Here is a 22,286-nt window from a genome sequence, read left to right on the forward strand (position 1 = left end):
ATATTTTTTTCAAAATTATATAATAAACACGATACATAACATAAAAAGATGATAAATACACCCCACAATAGAATAAATAAACATAAATATGAGATGTGGTAGCCAGATAACTTGTACAAGTGATGGCAAGAATAACATTTTCTCTAATCTAACATAAGAGAAAATGTGTTACTGTGGGTAACTGTAGAAAGTTATTCCTTTCGTATGTATGTAAGTTTATTCAGGTATACACAAATACAGTTACATAGAGTATCATACATAACATATGTGTAGAGAACCTAGGATAACCCAAAAAAGTCAGTGACTTATTTCCATTGCCTTCACTCAGAGCATCATTTCTTCTCAAAATGATGTTACATGAGAAGGGAGTGTCCTTCTTTATTTATTCTACCGTATCAATGTAGAGACAACCTGTACACAATGTAACTTGTACACAAACCAGACGTGTACACTTTGTTTACAAAACTTACCTTCGCCTGGTTTGTTTACGTAACTCTGCGCCTGTCCTCTCTCATGCACTCATTCTTTCTCTCTCTCATTTATTCGTTTTATCTCATTTACTTACTCCTGACCCTACATTAAGACTACAAATATTTTAAGGTAAGTAATGAGTGAACTGTATATACATTTTATTGCTCTGGGATGCTTAAATATCATAGAATAGAATGTGTGGGTGGGTTGGCCTGGTATGGTAGCCCGGCTGACTACCATACATACCGCACTTGATTTTTTACAATAAATACTACTCATCTCACCCTATATTTTAAGGTATGTAATGAGTGAACTGCATATACATTTTATCACTCTGGGATGCCTAAATATCATAGAATAGTATGTGTGGGTGGGGTGGCCTGGTAAGGTAGCCTGGCTGACTACCATACATACCACACTTGATTTCTTACAATAAATACTACTTGTCTCACCCTAGATTAAGACTATAAATATTTTAAGGTAAGTAATGAGTGCACTATGTGTGTATTGTACTTTTTTATTGTTTTTTGATGCCTGGTTCTATTGCTAACTTAATATATGTTAGTGTAAACTTGTTATTTAGTGTTTGTATGCATTTATAAGTGGAAAAAAAGGGTGTTCCACTTTACGGCGGTAGCCTGGAACCTAACCTGCCGTATAAGTGGGGCCCTGCTGTACATACATTGTTTAACCCTTTCAGTGTTAGTGCCGTACTAGTATGGCTTGCATGCCAGGATTGGTGCCGTACTAGTACGCATAAATTCTAGCTCCTTCATATCTAGTGAGAGAAAGCTGGTAGGCCTAAATATGAAAGAATGGGTCTTTGTGGTCAGTGTGTGCAGTATAAAAAAAATCCTGCAGCACACAGTGCATAATGAGAAAAAAAAACCCTGACCGTGTTTTTGGTTTAAAACCGACTTTGCAGTGTATTTTTGTATGCTATTTATGGTTGTACAGTGGACCCCTGGTTTACGATCAGCTCCCAATGCGACCAATTATGTAAGTGTATTTATGTAAGTGCGTTTGTACGTGTATGTTTGGGGGTTTGAAATGGACTAATCTAATTCACAATATTCCTTATGGGAACAAATTCGGTCATTACTGGCACCTGAACATACTTCTGGAATGAAATAATATCGTAAACCGGGTGTCCACTGTATTTTAGTTTTCCTGATCTCATTTTATAGAATGGAAGACATATTATGGAAATTGAGATCATTTTGATTGGTTTCACAATGAAAAGTTCCATGAAATTGAGCTCTAAGTAGCAGAAATGTTCGATTTTTGTCAAAGTTCAAAAGTAAACAAAACATGCCATGCATCCAATACACGTCAACTGGTGAGTCTAATATTCTTTCACAAGTGCGCTGATATTATTTATACCATTTCTACACCATTTCATAACAATAAATCTATTTTTTGTGAGAATAAAAATTCAAAGTGGAAAACAAATGTAACAGAGGCCCGGGGACGTGACTAATGAAGAGAAGAAATGTTATTTTATTGCCAGGAATGTCTGTCTTGTTTATTCTGGATCCTATTTGGAAATTTGCATCTTTTGAAATTTTTGTGAAATTGGTAAAATTGCCAATTTCTAACCACTTCATTGGATAGTTGAAATCGGTAAATGGGTGGTTTCTTGTACTTATTCAATAGAAAAAATGGAGTTCTAGCAAAATGGTTATGATTTTTGTCGACTGGTACATTGGAATTGGCCGAAAATAAGGCTCAAAGTGGGCGAAATCGCCATTGTGTAAACATCGTCGAGGCCTCTAACTTCGCGAGAGAATAATTCCATAAGTTTTCCATCAAATTTCATACTTTTGGTGTCATTATGATTGGGAAAAGATTCTCTATCATTTCACAAGAAAAAATAATTTTTTTTTTCCAAAAATTTCCAACCCTGAGAACAAGTTTAGGAGAGGGCCTGCCGACCCTGAAAGGGTTAAGTGTGATGTTGGTGCTGGCAAAATCCTCTGCTGCCCCCAGCAGCTCTCAGTGGTAGCCCTGAACCTAACAATAACACTTACACCATTTACTCCTCTCATACATTATGACATTTTATTCATTCTATGTTATTAAAGTTGTTTATAATGTCATATTAAATGAATTGTGATAGATAAATAAGCTGTAGAGATGATATTAGCATCATATTGAAGCATAATAAACTTGTCTTCCTCTTGCCTCCTACGTGTCTTGTCATACACTAACAAGTCAAGTCAGTAAAGATAAGTCAGTAAAGGTAAGTGTGATGTTAAATGTTCATTTATCCATTTTATTAGTGCTTTATATTTATTTGTCATTGTTTTCTGTATGTATATTTATATTTGATCTTTAAAAAAAATATTTGTTAATACTTTTGGCTGTCTGACACGGATTAGTTAGATTTCCATTATTTCTTATGAGGAAAATTAATTCAACTAACGGCAAATTCGACTAACGGCTAGCTCTCTGGAACAGATTAATGCCGTTGGTTGAGGGTCCACTGTATTTCCCATAAGAAATAATGTAAATCCAATTAAACCGTTCCAGACACCCAAAAATATTAACAAAAAATACATTTTGTATAGAATAACTATAGTTTTACATACAGAAAACAATGAGAAATAGCTATAAATGACTAATGAAATGGATAAGTGAACATTTAACATCACTTTTACCTTTATTGAAGACTCGTTGGCATATGGAAGACGGCGAGGAGGGGATAAGGAGGAGGAGAGGTTATTGTTTGGAAGGGGAATCTCGTTCCATAAGACCTTCAGGTATCAAGGCCCTATCCGGGGTTACTTCCCTTCTTTGTCTTTTACTGGCACTAGGACCAGCTTGAGTCACTGTACTCCTGTTGCACAAAAAAATCTGTCCAGAGAGGTCTGTTTCTGGCATCTCTTTACAATTTACCTAAAATGGGACAAGGCATTGTCATTGAACATGTTGCAGACACTACTTGCAACAGCTTTGTTAGGGTGATATTTCTCTACAAAACTTTGCAACTCGCTCTACTTTGCACACGTCCTTAATAACAGAAGAAGGCACATTCTCCCCTCTCTCTTCCTCTTCCTCTGAAGCAATTTCCTCAGCTGTGGTCTGTTGCTATTCCAGTTCAAGGTGTTGCAGCTCTTCAGTGGTTACCTCTTCCATGGGGTCGTCCACCAATTCTTCCACATCCTGGCCACATGCGATTTACTCTTGATGACAGTGTTTGTCTTGAACACTCGGGGATTTTCAGAGTGATACACCAGTAAACTCTTCACTTTGAAATCTCCACTAGCATTACCACAGAACAAAAGAGTTTGCCTATCCTTCATAGGCTTGTGTCCTGGCAGTGCCTTTTCGTCCTGCGTGATGTAGGTCCTCTTTGGCATTTTCTTCCAAAAGAGGCCTCTTTCATCACAATTGAAGACATGTTGGGGAGGAATCCTTCAGCCTCTACGTTCTCCTTGAATTCATCAATGAATTCTTCAGCCCCATGTTTGTCCGAACTTGCAGCCTTGCCATGCCTTACCACACTGTGTATGCCAGTTTGCTTCTTGAATTTGTCAAACCAGCCTCTGCTGGCCTTAAATTCACTAACAGCAGCACTCGTTCCAGGCATTTTCTTTGCGAGATCCACATGCAACTGCCTTGCCTTTTCGCAAATTATCACCTCCAAAATACTATCTCCCGCTAACTTCTTAACATCTTCGATTGTTTGTGATCTCTGTTCCATTAGCACATTTACCCCTTTGGCAACATCAGCTTCCTTGATTTCTTTTTTCTTTGCCAGGATGGAACTGAATGTTGACGTGGACTTCTCATACATCCTGGTGGAATTGGCACGCGTATGCCACTTTTGTACTTTGCTACGAGTTCTTTCTTGAATTCTATCATGTTTCTCTCCTTCTTTATCAAAGGGCTGGCACTTGGAACTTCTTTGGCCCCATGGTGGCTTATTTAGCAGCCACACTCAATAAACAAGCACGAAAAAACAATGGATTATTACGATATGTTTCGGATGAACATGTGGGGTGATGCTCTTTCAACGAGAAACAAAGACAGACTGAGTCATGAACGCATGGGATGCTTTGTGTTGGCGCTTGAGTGGCTGAGTCATGCGGGCGCGTTTAGTACAGACTGTTTTCAACTCTACGAAAACTGAGTGAATTTACAAAAACTGGAAGAAATTTTTGACAAAAAAAAGTCGTTGAAAACTGAATCCTATGAAAACAGGCATATGAAAACCGAGGTTCCACTGTATTACACTATTCCTTCATTTTGTATTCACAAAAAATCAAAGATTTACCCTGTTTCTCAGATAATAAAATATAACCAAGAATGATTGGTCATGGTTTATGGCATCCCAGTAATTTAAAGAGACCTAGTGAGAACTTATAAAACAGACCTGGGGGTGTAGGGGACCTTACCTATTGTCATGAAAATTGTCAAAAATTGAATATATCTGCCAATAAAATCCATAAAAATCATCCTAGAAAACACTTCAAATTTGCGTTTATAAACGAAAGACTAAGGTCAGAGGTTTGCTTTTCCTGTCATGTGGGGTAGGATTTTTTTTTATACTATGCACATTCTGAGAGTAGTAAGACTCTTGAAACTTATCAAAAGTATATACCGCACAGACTCATTCTCTCATGTAAAGGCCAACATTTACCACACATCTTATCGTAGGGAGTTGAGCTCAAAAGGTAGATATGCATAAACGACTCGAGTGTCAATAACATTGAACTACGTATGAGATAGTGAAAGGGTTAAAGCGAAAACTGTAGGCATTTCAGCGATTAAGACAACCTTCCCTCTGCTAATTAATTACATTTACCAGCCTCTCTTGTATAACTCTTGCCCACTGCTGTGAATGCATCATCACACAAAAATTCTGTTTTTTTTTTTTTTCATCCTAGTAGGCCATAAATGCAGACCAGAGGGGAGAGGGGTGGGTCAGGGAGGCACCATCCTTCCTCAGGAAAATTTCCCCAAATCGACCATTTCTCGCTACTTTGATGCCTATTTCAGTCCTCTTCTGGTCTTAAACCGACTCAAATTTTGTACGTACATTTTATTAGTATGTCACCCAATTTGTCAAAGTTGCTATTGTAACCCAAATGCAGGGTAAGGGATTAGATGTTCCCATTATACAATTTGTTGGTCAGGATTTTGCATTATACTGCACACACTTGCAGCATAGACCTATTCTTGTGTCATGGCCAAAATTTGCCCACACACCAAATTTTAGGGCACCATAATTTTTTGTATAGATCTACTGCACCGACACTGATCCTGCTGATATAGCCTGTTAATAGTTGATTTGAATAGGTTCTGTATCTAATGTTATTTAATTGATTTAGTACTTTACTTAGGAGTTTATTTTTTATACTTTTTAATAGATATAAGTATTCACAGTTTGTTTTGCAATTGCTAGGGATGTGTTAAAATGTTTCCACTGTTCTGAATGATTTGCTAAGATGTACATTATCCTCACCTCTACTGCTGTAATCAAGGCGACCCATTCCTTGTTAAATAAAGCTTATCATGACTAATCGACACACAAGTTTGACTCATAATTACAGTAGTAAGTTGCTCATCATTTTAATGTATTGAAATTTTATTACGTTTCAAATTTTGCAGACCAAGAGTTGAAGAACATTATTGACAAGCTGGCACAGTTTGTAGCACGCAATGGCCCTGAATTTGAACAGATGACAAAGACCAAACAGAAGGAGAACCCAAAGTTCAGCTTCTTGTTTGGTGGAGAATTCTTCAATTACTACCAGTACAAAGTTACAACAGAACAAGCAAGTGAGTATTGCTGCATATGTAATAACAATATGAAATGAAAACTCTTTAAAATAAGTTTAAAGCTGAAATGTTTGTTTTAAGAGTAATTAATGCATAGGGTATTTTGAAATAGTTTTAAATAAAAGTAATGGGAGGAGTTAAATATTAATGAATTCATAAAAGTCCTGAAACTTTGTCTTCTGCTAGTCATCGCTTTCTCATTTGGTGGCGAGATGTTGGGTATTTTTTTTTTAACACCCCTGTCATCTTCCACCAAAGTATTGTGCTCGAAAAAGATGAAACACTTTAACATTAATTCATTCAGTCACTGTATTCCTAGTAGTATACTGACACCACAACTCAGATGACCCTCTGAACTGCAACAAGAGGGTATGTACTTTAAATATTGTAAAATTTGTATTCTGTGACTGGTGTGAAAACCACAAAAATTAATCCTTTCCATGAATTTATAGTGGGATTGGGTATTGTAGTGTTTAAAAAATTGATTTGTCATCAGTGAGGACTAGAGGTACTGAAATGATATGTAAATACTAACAGGGTGGAGTTAAAGGCATTTAGATGTAGCATGTATCTTAATGACCATATTGTGCTGATTCTAAGGGTTTATCAAGCTAGTTACTGGCTTAATATAAAGTCCCTAAATGAGCAGCAGTTCATTAATGAAGGTATTCACTGCATCTGTCACACAATTCAAGAGGTACATCTTATCTCACTATATAAGTTTCCTGGTTGCCCAAGAGTAGAGTGAAGGTATGCTACTAGGCATTACATTTACACTGATGTGTTACCTGTATAGATAACTTAAGTTTATTTTATAAAAGCTATTAATTCTGTTTTTTTTTTTTGAGGTCTTAATTTGTATGAATTTACATGCCTCACTCTCTAGTTATGTACAGTGCTTTAGTTATATGTCAACTAAAGGATATTAAGAATTGTTTTTTGAAGCATGGTTTTAATTAATTGTTAGATTTTTAATTTTTTTATATTTTTAACTTTCATAAACTGTCATGGATGATCATCTTTACCCTTGCATCTTTCAGTCTACACTGTCTAGTCTTGCTCAGTGCCAAGCATTGTTAATATAACCCACCAGTAAGAGAAATGGCAGCTAAGTTTAGGGATTCTATTTTGATAATGCAATTTGCAGGCTGAAATATATTTTCTGGATTTGTAGTACTTCCCTAGAGGGTGTGCTGGTCATGAACCAGGCCACCCCACAGCCTGGTCCATGACCAACTAGAAATTCTACATAAACTTGACAAGTGCCAGATCAGCCAGACTGTGATGGATATGTAAGACAGCAGGCTGACAACAGCATCAGCCTGGGTGATCAGGCAAACAACAGAAAAGCCTGACTCCAGGCTTTGGTTTAGGCTGGAAGGAAACAGCCAACAAAGGAAGGTGGAGGGCACCATGGTTACTGGAACCCTTTACAGAAAGTAGGTTTTTATACTTCTAAGTATTATATTCTGTGTTTGGGATCCATGAGTTATTTTTGGACTCCTACCACTAGTACACAGTACTAAGGCAGCAGCAACTGAGGACATGAAGGATAATTCTCAAAATGCAGAGCACTGAGAAAGGAAATTCTCAACCAGTGACATGGGCAATTTATAAAACTGAATTGCTATGTAGACACATTAGTTTGGATGTGAGCAGTGGATTTCTAACACAACTTTGTATCCAAATCCTTAATAGCCAGAAGAATCCAGATTATTGCAAGCATGCACACACACTTAAAGAGCAGATGGGACTCACAAGCCACTTTTCAAAATTATTCACATACAACTGGAAATGACTCCTTGGGGAAGTGAAGAAAAACCCTTCCTCCGTAAGCCATGTGTCATAAGACTGTTTGTAATCAGGAGCAAGTGGCTAGTAACTCCTGTATGAATTACTAAATGTAAAAAGAAAAAAAAATTGTTCCTTCCTTTTCAGGTCACCCTGCCTCGATAAGAGACAGCCATTGTGTTAAAAATAAATGGAATGAGGAAGAATTGATATGGCAGTGGATACTGGAGTTATATGTGCTAGGAATGATAGGGAATGTCAAATTTGACTCTAGGTGATGTAACTAGAAACCTGATGTGTGAAAATTGGCGAGTGAGCAAGAATTAATCTTTAGCAACAACTGGAAGTAGAGGCCTATACAGTGGTACCTTGGGATACAAATTTTTTTTGTTCCAGAAGGCTGTTTGAGTGCCGATACCCGACGAATTTCTTCCCATAAGGAATAATGGAAATTAGATTAATCCGTTTCAGACCCCCAAAAATACACTTACAAAAGCACTTACATAAATACACTTAAATAATAGTTCGAGTTTTGAGCTGTTCGTATCACGAGGTACCACTGTATTTCTGAATGGAGATAAAGAATGAGTGGGCCTTTTGAATGACAGGAACTGCCAAAATTATACCTGCCCTAAATGCGTAGGTGCCCATCACTTGCTCAGATAGGCATGGTAGAGTAATTCTAAACTGGCATGTTACCACAAGATGGTGAGTTACTGTGTTCAGTAGAAACAGCAGATTGATTGTCATCCATGAATTAAGTGGATAGTATAGGCAGAAGAATGGCGGAAAAACTGAGGGTAAAACAAGTCCATGTCAGAGTAGATATGTCTAAGTCTTGGCAATGGATGTTAAAGTGGGAGTTGAGCTACTAGAAAAATAACAACACTTTGACATTGAGGGAGTGTAAGTCTCCACTAGATGACTGTAGGTTCTGCTAAGCACACTTGAATTCTGTAAACCAAGTGAACACTGTCTAAGTACCAAGGAAGCATGCAGATCACCATCGTCCTGGTGGGAAGAGCAGGTTAAATGGTCAGCCTAACATTAATGGGTTTTCCATGTAGAGAAATGATCTGTAATGAGTGTAGACACGAGGTCAAATAGTGCTCTAGCTAGAGCATTGTCTGAAGTAGATGTCTGAGGAGATTGAATGTCTTCCATTCCTCCAGGCACTGTATGAACCTTAAAGGTTTAGCTCTCCCCTCATGAATGTAAGAATAATAAAACGGATGCTGAAGGTAGTTAAAGTATGCACTTGGAAGATGTAAGCAAAGGGCAAAAGGAGAAAAGTATTATTAATGTTAGAGATACTACAAACAGGCAGCTACTCTTAGAGAGGTTTATAAAAACTAAACAAATTCCTTCATTTAAATAGAAATTTTAGGGAATTTTGTGCTTCTTAACCCTTTCAGGGTCGACAGGCCCTGTCAGAGACTTGTTCTCAGGGTCGGCCAAATTTAAAAAAAAAAAAAAAAATTTTCTTATGAAAAGATAGAGAATCTTTCCCGATCGTAATGACACCAAAAGTATGAAATTTGATGGAAAACTTACAGAATTATGCTCTTGCGAAGTTAGCAGTCTCGACGATGTTTACACATCGGCGATTTTGCCCACTTTGAGCCCTATTTTCAGCCAATTCCAGTGTACTTGTCGACAAAAATCATAACTATTTTGCTAGAACTACATTTTTTCTATTGAATGAGTACAAGAAACCACCCATTTACTGATTTCAACTATCCAATAAAGTGGTCAGAATTTAGCAATTTTGCCAATTTCACACAAATTTCAAAAGATGCCAGTTTCCGAATAGGGTCCAGAATAAACAAGAAAGACATTCCTGGCACTAAAATAACATTTCCTCTGTTCATTAGTCACATCCCCATGCCCCTCTTACATTCTTTTGCTTTCCGCTTTGAATTTTTATTCACACAAAAAAATAGAAGATTTACTGTTATGCAGACTACTGCATTGGTGTAGAAATGGTATAAATATTATCAGCACACTTGTGAAAGAATATTAGACTCACCAGTTGACGTGTATTGGACGCATAGCACGATTTGTTTACTTTTGAACTTTGGTAAAAATCGAACATTTCTTCTACTTTGAGCGCAATTTCAAGGTAGTTTTCTTTGTAAAATCAGTCAAAATCATCTCAATTTCTGTAATATGTCTTCCATTCTTTAAAATGAGACCAGGAAAACTATAATACAACAATAAATACATATGAAAATACAGTGCAAAGTCGCTGTTTTAATCCAAAAACACGGTCAGAGTTTTTTTTTCTCATTACGCACTGTGTGCTGCAGGATTTTTTTTGTACCGCGCACACTGACCACATAGACCCATTGTTTCATATGTAGGACTACCAGCTTTCTCTCACTAGATTTGAGGGCGCTAGAATTTAGGCATTCTAGTATGTCAAAAACCCTGGTGCGTAAGCCGTACTAGTACGGCCGAAACCCTGAAAGGGTTAATCTTCATAAACCTGTTCTAATCTTTTTAATATTCATTTGTAATCCACATTTTTCTAGCATTTCCTATAAAACTGTTAAATACAGCTTTTAAAAATTCAACTTCCATCATTGTGAAGATCAGAGCAACAAAATTATGCAGTAGACCGTAGATTAAGGTGGTAGTTACGTTCCTGAAAATGCGGTGTTAGACAAATCCGTGTTAAAGGAACAGAAGAACTTGTGGAAAAAATAGTGTTATGTTCATGGGACCCCCAACTTTGTATTTTTGAGGTCTCCATGTCTTAAATAAATAAAAATAATGCAATTGTTGTTCATTATTGTTACAATATATGTTTTTTTCTGTTGCTTAAGGCTAAAAATGCAACAGAAATAATATTTCTTACCTTAAATTGTGGTTGCTGGTGTTCATCAGTGATTGTGAAGGAAGGAGTGGAGAGGCATGCTGAGGTCCATCTGGGCTGAGGTAGATGGTAGTCCAGTCAGTAAGTCAGTCCTTTCAAGTGAGTCAGTAGGTCAGTCAGTCAAGTCAGTACATTCAATTAATTCAGTAGGTCACTCATTCAAGTCAGTCAGTCAAGTCATTTAATAAATCAGTTAAGTCAGCCAGCCAAGCCAGTAAGCCATCAGTCAGTAAATCAGTCAGTCAAGTAGCAAACAGTCAGTATATCAATCAGGTTATTCAGTAAATTAGTAAGTCAATCAGTAAAGTCATTCAGTAAATCAGTCAAGTCATTCAGTAAATCAGTCAAGTAAGTCAGTAAATCAGTCAAGTCAGTAGGTCAGTCATTAGTTCAGTAAATCAGTTGTCATTAAATCAGTCAAGTCAGTAAGCCAGTCAATAAATCAGTCAAGTCAGGTCAGTCAAGTCATTCAGTAAATTAGGTCAGTCAATAAGCCATTCATTCAGTAAATCAAGTCAGTAAGTCAGTCAGGTTGGTCAGTTAAATCGGTAAGCCAGCCAGTAAATCGGTCAAGTTATTCAGTAAATCAGCTCAGTAAGTTAGTCATTCAGTAAATCAGTCAAGTCATTCAGTAAATCAAGTCAGTAGGTTAGTCAGGTCAGTAAATCAGATGACAGCCCGGGTTATTCATTGCACAAGCCCGTATATTTGCTTCTCACTTTTTAATCATACGAACCGACACTTCATTAAGGCCATGAGCTCTCGTCATGTCCACCACACAGGCATCACATTTAAGCTTATCTAATATCTCGGTTTTCTTCATAATTCCAAAACTTGAACGTTTAAACTTTGTTTTGCCACTTCCTGCATCACTTGCATGTTTCCTGGGTGCCATGGTTCCTTGGCAGATGCAACGTTTGGTAATGAAAAGACCAAAACCCGATTCACAGACAATGCTGGGTATCGCACTGGACACTTATATACGGAGGACTGGTTCTCACCTGCAAAAGACAGTGGCTTGACCCACAGGCAGACTACCTTGCCCTCACTACACAGAAGGGAAAATCCCTGTCGGCCAGCTTGTGGCACTGAAATTTTTTCCATACCGAGAAGCAGAACTGTTTAAATTTAATTTTACGAATTGTAAAAGGAAAATATGCTGGAATTTGACAGTGGTGTAATGGAGAAAATGTTTTAAAGGAAACCGTTTTACTGTACTGACTACTGTACATTATAATTAATAATGCTCCCTTTGCTTTGTTATGTTACTTAACTTTTTGTTTCTCATAATAGTATTAAAGCATCGGCAAGCTCGTGAGCATCAACAGCAGCAACAATCTCAGCCATCACAGCAGCCTTCGTTACATCAGCCTCCACCCCCTCCACAAGGTGCATTTCCAGGTGGAGGAGGTGCCTTTCCTGGTCAAAACTACCCATCTGCATATGGCTATCCACCTACTTCTGCATACCCAGAGCCTGAGTTGCCCCAGTTCCCACAAGCACCTGTCACTTCTGGAGGTTTCTCCCAAGGGCAGTATGCACCTCCGCCCCCTTCAAGTGAGCCACCTTCAACATTTCCACCAGGTGATTCAAGCTATGTCACTTCTACTTCTTTTGTACCAACAAGCACGGCTGAGCCTCCATTTGTTCATACATCTCAGTCTTTCCCACCGCCACCACCTGGAGATGCTACATACACAGCTCCTCAGGTGAGTGTCTTGACTTAAAGTATCATTATTGATAGATTCAAGAAAAAAAAAGTTCTTAACCAGAGATAAAAGAGTAACTGAATTGAGTTTTAAATATTTAGAAAACAGAATTTTTCTTCCAACATCTTGTATAATTTTTTTTAACCTAGTCTCAGATGAAGTTTTGCTCACATAGGCTGGAGAACCTGGTGCTTTTACTAGCAGTGGTCCAGGGTATGCACAGCCCCCACCACCACCGCCTCCACCACCTCCGCCACCAAATGTAACTATAGAGTCCATTGCTACCCAGCAACAGCAACTGCAAGAGCAAATTCATCAAAGTGAGCAGAATTTAGCAGCACAACAGTTGGTGAGTATATTAAATTTTTGCCTATTTATCTTTTGAAAGCTCTAAGGCTTATATGCAGCTAGAATTAAAATATTTTCTTCAAGGGTATTGAACACTTGATTCATTTGAATCATGATTGGAGAAACCATATCTGTATATATAAGTGGTCAGCACAAGACTGTTAAGTACAGGCGGGCACCGCTTACATGGCAGGTTAGGTTCCAAGCTACTGCCGTAAAACGGAAATCACCATAAAGCAAATCGCTTTATTTTTTCACTTTTAAATGCATATAAATGCCTCATGACATGCTTACACTATCATATATTAAGTTAGCAATAGAACTAGGCATTGAAAAACAATAAAAAAGTAAAATGTACATACAGTACACTAATTACTTACCTTAAAAATATTTGTAGTGTTAATGTAGGGTGAGATGCGAGTATTATATATTGTAGGAAGTCAGGTGTGGTAGCCCACTCATTTACCACACCTCACAATTGTTTGTTTTACTATGATTTTATCTATTTTGTTTATATGGTAGATTTTAGATTTTGCCACCGAAGTGGCTAGTTTATTGTGCACCCCATATCCATCCTGTGGACAGTAGCGCGAGAGCATGTGGATACACAAAAGGCCTAGGAACTAGGCCCCAAAGGGTTAACAGGAATACATATGGATTTATATCTACATATCTATAGTTCACTTATCTGTTACAAGCAAATTTAGGAAATTTGCTTAGTATATCTGGTATCTTATTTTCATTAATAAGATATCTTGACATGTCACATAGGTTATTATACTGTCTGTCTCTGTATTCCTCAATAAGTGGACAATTAAGCACATAGTGTTCAAGAGAGTGACCATATGCCTGATCACATAATTTACATTTAGTTTGATCATCATCTGTGTGTCTCCCAAACTGCCAGAAGTACTTGTAACCAAGCCTAAGCCTGGCCACTACAACATCAGTCAGTCTGTTCACATTGCAAGTTGCTCCATAAACATACTTATCTACGTTCATGTTATCATAGTGGGTTATAGATCTACTCAGGCTTCTAACTGCATTCCTATAACAATCATCTTCATTATTTACTTCTCTCCTAATATTATGCCTAATGCTAGACACAGTTATACCAAAGTTATATTCTACGTTCTCCTTCTGGATACTCTTCTTGGCTAACATATCAACTTTATCATGAAGGAGTAATCCAATGTGTGATGGGATCCATAGCAATTGTACATTAATTCCTTTGTCCCTAATTTTTGAGTATCTATACCTGGCTTCCCCAATGAGCATGTTGTTGGAGTCATTATATGAGCCAAGAGCCTTCAATGATGACATAGAATCAGTAATGATGATAGAGTCAAGCTCAGTGTCATAGGTTAGCTTTAGCGCCATTAGGATTGCAAACAATTCAGTTTGCAGTGTAGACACCCAGTTGTTAATTCTTATGCCTAACTCAACAAATTTATTATCGTTCTTAACTAGGGAGGTGGCAACAAGAGCAGATGCAGCCCTGCCAGAAGACTCCTGTTTAGATCCATCAGTGTATATAACTTGTGATAACTTATTACTACCAGCTAGGCGAAAAATTTCTTCTTGAGCAGTTGTTCTAACAAAAGATTTAAGGAAGGGATTACTAGCAATGAGCTTCTTGGGAGGGACTTGTAGGTATGTGATATTAAATGAACACATCTTCCATGGAGGGGTGAAATGCTCTTGTTGCCTACAGTGATACAGTTCATGCAGGTTATAAAACTTAATGCAATTGCACGTTTTCACAATCCATTTAGATTTGTGTGTATTTACCTCTAGACACTTGGTAAGATTCACTGTGACAGTGTCTGGTTCGTTTCTCAACATTCTAATACCGAGTACAGTGTTAATTTCAACAATCCTATCACTGATACTAGAAATACCAAGCTCCTTCCTCATGTTAAGAACTTTTGTAGATCTGGGACAGCCAAGAATAGTCCTGAGAGCTTCATTTTGCATTAACTCCAAGGGTCGGAGGGAACTTTCTCTAGCTAATATCAACATGGGAGCAGCATAATCAATTAAGGACCTAACATAGGCTATGTACATCATTCTCATGATTCTCACATTAGCACCATAGTTGGGATTGTAGCCAGCAACAGCTTTGAGAGCATTTAGCCTAGCTTTACATTTCTTGTTTAGTTGTGGTATAGTGGATTTGTTAAAGGGTACATCTACACCAAGATATCTGTAAGTTTTAACGTAGCTAATGATTTCACCCTGCAAATAGATGGGTGGGGGATGTCGTTTGCTTGTTAATATCTTTGTTTTAGAGGAAGATATTATGAGGCCTAGTCGATTACAAATTGCTTGAACTTCATTAAGAATGGTATTCATCTTCTTATGCCCTGTTGTATGGATCATGATATCATCAGCATAGCTTATAGCTATATGTTTAGGTGAGGCAGGTAGAGCATTTAGGAGAGCATTAATCAGAATATTAAATAGCATGGGACTAAGAACTCCTCCCTGCGGTGTACCTAAAGACATTTCTTTAGAATCACTTCTGAAGCCTTGGTAAAGGACAGAGGATACTCTATTTGACAGGTATCCTATTATCCAGCAGAGTAAGCTACCACCAATATTCATTTTGGCTAGTTCATGTAGTATAACGGTTCTGTTTGCAATATCAAATGCAGATTTTAGATCAAGAAAAGTGGTAAAACTAGTAGAGGTATGTGCAGTGAGAAAGGTGGAAATACAGTTCTGCACACTTTTACCTTTCATGAACCCATAGAGGTAGGGGGAAAGTTGATGTCTGATTCTGTAGTACAATCTGTTAAGCATCATTCTTTCAAAAGTTTTGCAAAGACAACTAGTTAAGGAGATCGGCCTAAATGTATCAGGCTGTTGGGGCTTAGGGATAGGCACAATGAGACTATTGGTCCAGGAAGTAGGAAGAACGCCCTCAATGTAACTGAGATTATACAGTGCCAACAAAGGGTTATCAGGCACGTGCCTTAGAGTTCTGAGAATATCATAGGTTATACCATCCTCTCCAGGAGCAGTTGATCGACCTTTGGTTAATGCATTATCTAATTCATACTCGGTAAAGAGGCAATCACTCTCATCAATATTTTGGCTCATAAAATTAATCAGTTTCAACATTTCTTCAAAAGTACTCTCTAAATTTTTTCTAATGTGAGATGGAAGGCTTTCATGCCTGGATGTTTTGGACCAGTCATTTATGAGGTCATTTGCTTTTTCAAGAGGAAAGGGATGAGCAACATTGCCAGTCTTTTTCCTGGTTATTTTATTTATACCTTTCCAAGCCAAACTCAAAGGGGTGGACCTATTTAATCCACTAACAAACTGTTCCCATTCCTGTTGCCTAAGTTCTTCCTTTCTATTCCTTGCATTTGTTAGTGCAGCTTGGAACGTTCTGAGCAGGTCTGGGGTTCTACATTCACGGTATGCTTTACCAATCCTCCTAGCTGCATGTGTTAGATTGCGCAGCTGTGGATCATTATAGTATTTACATTGGTTTTTATTGTTATTTATAGTGGAGGGTCTTTGTTTCCTATTCCTGCCCACTTGATCTGTGAGAACACTCTCAATAGTGGTAATTAAATCATCATTAAATTTTTGTGTGCTAGTGGGCTCGTAATTCTTATACCATTGATCCAAGTGGTTAATAAAGTTGTCTCTGTGTTCTGGTTTGAGAATAAGTTTCCTCCTTCTGTATTTAGCTCCTTGATTGCTGGAGATGTGATCAAGATTGACAGTTGTTAGTCTTGGGAAGTGATCAGATAGAAGATCATCAACTATGACAGAGTCATGCATCGTATATGATGTATTAAATCCAAGACACAGATCTAGTATGCCACCATATATGCGAGTAGGCTCAGTAGTGCCCACAATTCGAACATTATCATGCTCATTCAGCAATCTCACTAGTTTAGTTCCATTGGTGTTTGTAATAGACCCACCAATATTCTTATGTCTGGCATTAAAATCTCCAAGAATGATGGTAGGTTCACTATTGATGCGATCTGGTAAAGCATCAGGTCGAAGCTGGTTCGCTGGGGCATAGAGATTAAAAATGTTTATGGAAAAATATATGGTATGTAGTGTATTTCTTATATAATTTCGAAAAAAGAAATGGTACAGATGGATTAATGACAGTGTCTATAATTATGTAATACAGTGGACCCTTGACCAGTGATGGCATCGATTAACGATAAATCTGACTAGCGATACATTTTATCGCAAAAATTTTGCCTCGATTAGCGCTAATAAACTCGACCAACACTATTCCTTCCGTCTGAGACGCGTCCACTTCTGGCCAGTGTTTACAAGCCAGCCAGCCACCGCGGTCGCTTCCAATCATACAATGGGAACATTTCATATTATCACAGCCTTTTTAGTGATTGCACCTGCAAAATAAGTCACCATGGGCCCCAAGAAAGCTTCTAGTGCCAACCCTACAGCAAAAAGGGTGAGAATTACTATGGATATGAAGAAAGAGATCATTGCTAAGTATGAAAGTGGAGTGCATGTCTCCGAGCTGGCAAGGCTGTACACAAAACCCCAATCAACCATCGCTACTATTGTGGCCAAGAAAACGGCAATCATGGAAGCTGTTCTTGCCAAAGGTGCAACTATGTTTTCGAAACTGAGATCGCAAGTGATAGAAGATGTTGAGAGACTGTTATTGGTGTGGATAAACGAAAAACAGATAGCAGGAGATAGCATCTCTCAAGTGATCATATGTGAAAAGGCTAGGAAGTTGCATGACGATTTAATTAGAAAAATGCCAGCAACTAGTGGTGATGTGAGTGAATTTAAGGCCAGCAAAGGTTGGTTTGAGAGATTTAAGAATCGTAGTGGCATACATAGTGTGATAAGGCATGGTGAGGCTGCCAGTTTGGACCAAACAGCAGCTGAAAAATATGTGCAGGAATTCAAGGAGTACATAGACAGTGAAGGACTGAAACCTGAACAAGTGTTTAATGGTGACACTGACAATGTTGTGAAACACGTTAGGAATGTCATAAAGGAACGGGAGGTACAGGCCTCTATGGGCAGCTATGTTGTGCGACAGAGGTCCAGTGACTCAAGCTGGTCCTAGTGGCATTAAAAGAAGGGAAGTAACCCCGAAAAAGGACTTGCCACCTCAAGTCCTAATGGAAGGGGATTCCCCTTCAAAACACTAAGACCATCAACACTCCCCTCTTTCCATCCCATCAATCATCACCAGATCTTCAATAAAGGTAAGTGTCATGTAACTGTGCATGTCTTCTTCAGTTTGTGTGTATTAAAATTAATATTTCATGTGTTAAATTTTTTTTTTTTCAATGCTTTTGGGTGTCTTGCATGTATTAATTTGATTCCCATTATTTCTTATGGGGAAAATTAACTTGACTAACGATGAGCTCTCAGGAACGGATTAATAGCGTTAGTCGAGGGTCCACTGTATATAACATTTAAAGCACACTAGAGTGATTTATTATTATTATTATTTTATTACCTGGAGTTTACCTGGAGAGAGTTCCGGGGGTCAACGCCCCAGCGGCCCGGTCTGTGACCAGGCCTCCTGGTGGATCAGAGCCTGATCAACCAGGCTGTTACTGCTGGCTGCACGCAAACCAACGTATGAGCCACAGCCCGGCTGATCAGGAACCGACTTTAGGTGCTTGTCCAGTGCCAGCTTGAAGACTGCCAGGGGTCTGTTGGTAATCCCCCTTATGTATGCTGGGAGGCAGTTGAACAGTCTCGGGCCCCTGACACTTATTGTATGGTCTCTTAACGTGCTAGTGACACCCCTGCTTTTCATTGGGGGGATGTTGCATCGTCTGCCAAGTCTTTTGCTTTCGTAGTGAGTGATTTTCGTGTGCAAGTTCGGTACTAGTCCCTCTAGGATTTTCCAGGTGTATATAATCATGTATCTCTCCCGCCTGCGTTCCAGGGAATACAGGTTCAGGAACCTCAAGCGCTCCCAGTAATTGAGGTGTTTTATCTCCGTTATGCGCGCCATGAAGGTTCTCTGTACATTTTCTAGGTCAGCAATTTCACCTGCCTTGAAAGGTGCTGTTAGTGTGCAGCAATATTCCAGCCTAGATAGAACAAGTGACCTGAAGAGTGTCATCATGGGCTTGGCATCCCTCGTTTTGAAGGTTCTCATTATCCATCCTGTCATTTTTCTAGCAGATGCGATCGATACAGTGTTATGGTCCTTGAAGGTGAGATCCTCTGACATAATCACTCCCAGGTCTTTGACGTTGGTGTTTCACTCTATTTTTATTATTATTATTATTATTATTATTATTATTATTATTATTATTATTATTATTTTTGTTATTATTTTATTATTTTATTTTTATTATTTTATTATATTATTATTATTCTTTCTTTCAACACACCGGCCGTATCCCACCAAGGCGGGGTGGCCTAAAAGGAAAAATGAAAGTTTCTCCTTTTACATTTAGTAATATATACAGGAGAAGGGGTTACTAGCCCCTTGCTCCCGGCATTTTAGTCGCCTCTTACAACACGCATGGCTTACGGAGGAAGAATTCTGTTCCACTTCCCCATGGACGTAAGAGGAAATAAACAAGAACAAGAACTAGAAAGAAAATAGAAGAAAACTCAAAGGGGTGTGTATTTATATGCTTGTACATGTATGTGTAGTGTGACCTAAGTGTAAGTAGAAGTAGCAAGAGGTACCTGAAATCTTGCATGTTTTTTCTTTCTTTCTTTCAACACATCGGCCGTATCCCACCAAGGCAGGGTGGCCCAAAAGGAAAAACGAAAGTTTCTCCTTTTACATTTAGTAATATATACAGGAGAAGAGGTTACTAGCCCCTTGCTCCCGGCATTTTAGTCGCCTCTTACAACACGCATGGCTTACGGAGGAAGAATTCTATTCCACTTCCCCATGGAGATAAGAGGAAATAAACAAGAATAAGAACTAGAAAGAAAATAGAAGAAAACCCAGAGGGATGTGTGTATATATATATGCCTGTACATGTATGTGTAGTGTGACCTAAGTGTAAGTAGAAGTAGCAAGACGTACCTGAAACCTTGCATGTTTATGAGACAGAAAAAAAGGACACCAGCAATCCTACCATCATGTAAAACGATTACAGGCTTTCGTTTTACACTCACTTGGCAGGACGGTAGTACCTCCCTGGGCGGTTGCTGTCTACCAACCTACTACCTAGAATTATTATTATTATTTTATTATTCTTTCTTTCTTTCTTTCAACACACCGGCCGTATCCCACCGAGGCAGGGTGGCCCAAAAGAAAAAACCAAAGTTTCTCCTTTCAAATTTAGTAATATATACAGGAGAAGGGGTTACTAGCCCCTTGCTCCCGGCATTTTAGTCGCCTCTTACAACACGCATGGCTTACGGAGGAAGAATTCTGTTCCACTTCCCCATGGAGATAAGAGGAAATAAACAAGAACAAGAACTAGAAAGAAAATAGAAGAAAACTCAAAGGGGTGTGTATTTATATGCTTGTACATGTATGTGTAGTGTGACCTAAGTGTAAGTAGAAGTAGCAAGAGGTACCTGAAATCTTGCATGTTTTTTCTTTCTTTCTTTCAACACATCGGCCGTATCCCACCGAGGCGGGGTGGCCCAAAAGGAAAAACGAAAGTTTCTCCTTTTACATTTAGTAATATATACAGGAGAAGAGGTTACTAGCCCCTTGCTCCCGGCATTTTAGTCGCCTCTTACAACACGCATGGCTTACGGAGGAAGAATTCTATTCCACTTCCCCATGGAGATAAGAGGAAATAAACAAGAATAAGAACTAGAAAGAAAATAGAAGAAAACCCAGAGGGATGTGTGTATATATATATGCCTGTACATGTATGTGTAGTGTGACCTAAGTGTAAGTAGAAGTAGCAAGACGTACCTGAAACCTTGCATGTTTATGAGACAGAAAAAAAGGACACCAGCAATCCTACCATCATGTAAAACGATTACAGGCTTTCGTTTTACACTCACTTGGCAGGACGGTAGTACCTCCCTGGGCGGTTGCTGTCTACCAACCTACTACCTAGAATTATTATTATTATTTTATTATTCTTTCTTTCTTTCTTTCAACACACCGGCCGTATCCCACCGAGGCAGGGTGGCCCAAAAGAAAAAACCAAAGTTTCTCCTTTCAAATTTAGTAATATATACAGGAGAAGGGGTTACTAGCCCCTTGCTCCCGGCATTTTAGTCGCCTCTTACAACACGCATGGCTTACGGAGGAAGAATTCTGTTCCACTTCCCCATGGAGATAAGAGGAAATAAACAAGAACAAGAACTAGAAAGAAAATCGAAGAAAACCCAGAGGGGTATGTATATATACGCTTGTACATGTATGTGTAGTGTGACCTGAGTGTAAGTAGAAGTAGCAAGACGTACCTGAAATTTTGCATGTTCATGAGACAGAAAAAAGGACACCAGCAATCCTACCATCATGTAAAACAATTACAGGCTTTCGTGTTACACTCACTTGGCAGGACGGTAGTACCTCCCTGGGCGGTTGCTGTCTACCAACCTACTACCTAGAATTATTATTATTATTTTATTATTATTATTATTATTATTATTTATTATTGCCATTGACATACCTTGTTCACTGAGTTGAATAATTTCTGGCTTACTATTTAAAGTAAGAGGCTTACGGCGGATGGATTTATGAAGGATGAGGTTAACCATAGAATTGATGAGGGAAAAAAGGTGAGTGGTGCGTTGAGGTATATGTGGAGTCAAAAAACGTTATCTATGGAGGCAAAGAAGGGAATGTATGAAAGTATAGTAGTACCAACACTCTTATGTGGGTGTGAAGCTTGGGTGGTAAATGCAGCAGCGTGGAGACGAAATCCCAGTGAACAGGTTTATCTTACTGTTACGTATGTTGCACTTCTCTGAGAAAACCAGGCCTGACAGAAGTGACAGGTTATTCAAGATTAGAAATGTTTTTATGTATCTCAAACAAAAAGTTCAGCATGTACTTTTACCCATTCAAGAATCTTGTAATTGACGAGTCTTTGATTTTGTTCAAAGGTAGGCTGTCATTCAAGCAGTATATACCGAGCAAGAGGAAACGCTTTGGTGTAAAACTGTTTGTACTATGTGACTGTGACAGTGGCCTGGTATTGGATATTGTTGTATACATGGGAAATAAAACATTGAAAGATACCAAGATGTTATTGGGTATCTCAGGTGACGTACTGAGAAGCATGATGGCACCTTATCTTGGTAAGGGGCTTACATTATATACTGATAACTGGTACACAAGCCCATTAATCAGTGATTTCTTGTGAGTGAACAAGACAGAT

At 38.4% G+C, this 22,286-nt stretch overlaps 1 protein-coding gene across 1 annotated transcript in view; it reads left to right on the forward strand.

Annotated features, from left to right (window-relative positions):
- The window catches only part of scaf6 (SR-related CTD associated factor 6), a gene marked incomplete in the record, with an annotated part of 331,549 nt that overhangs the window by 23,931 nt on the left and 285,332 nt on the right, over nucleotides 1-22,286 (forward strand). The window contains 3 exon segments of the mRNA XM_070084306.1: nucleotides 6,088-6,258; nucleotides 12,221-12,636; nucleotides 12,812-12,985. Coding sequence (XP_069940407.1) covers nucleotides 6,088-6,258; nucleotides 12,221-12,636; nucleotides 12,812-12,985 — 761 coding nt within the window.

The sequence above is a fragment of the Cherax quadricarinatus genome, chromosome 12 (assembly GCF_038502225.1).
Source record: "Cherax quadricarinatus isolate ZL_2023a chromosome 12, ASM3850222v1, whole genome shotgun sequence".
Classification (NCBI taxonomy): domain Eukaryota; kingdom Metazoa; phylum Arthropoda; class Malacostraca; order Decapoda; family Parastacidae; genus Cherax; species Cherax quadricarinatus.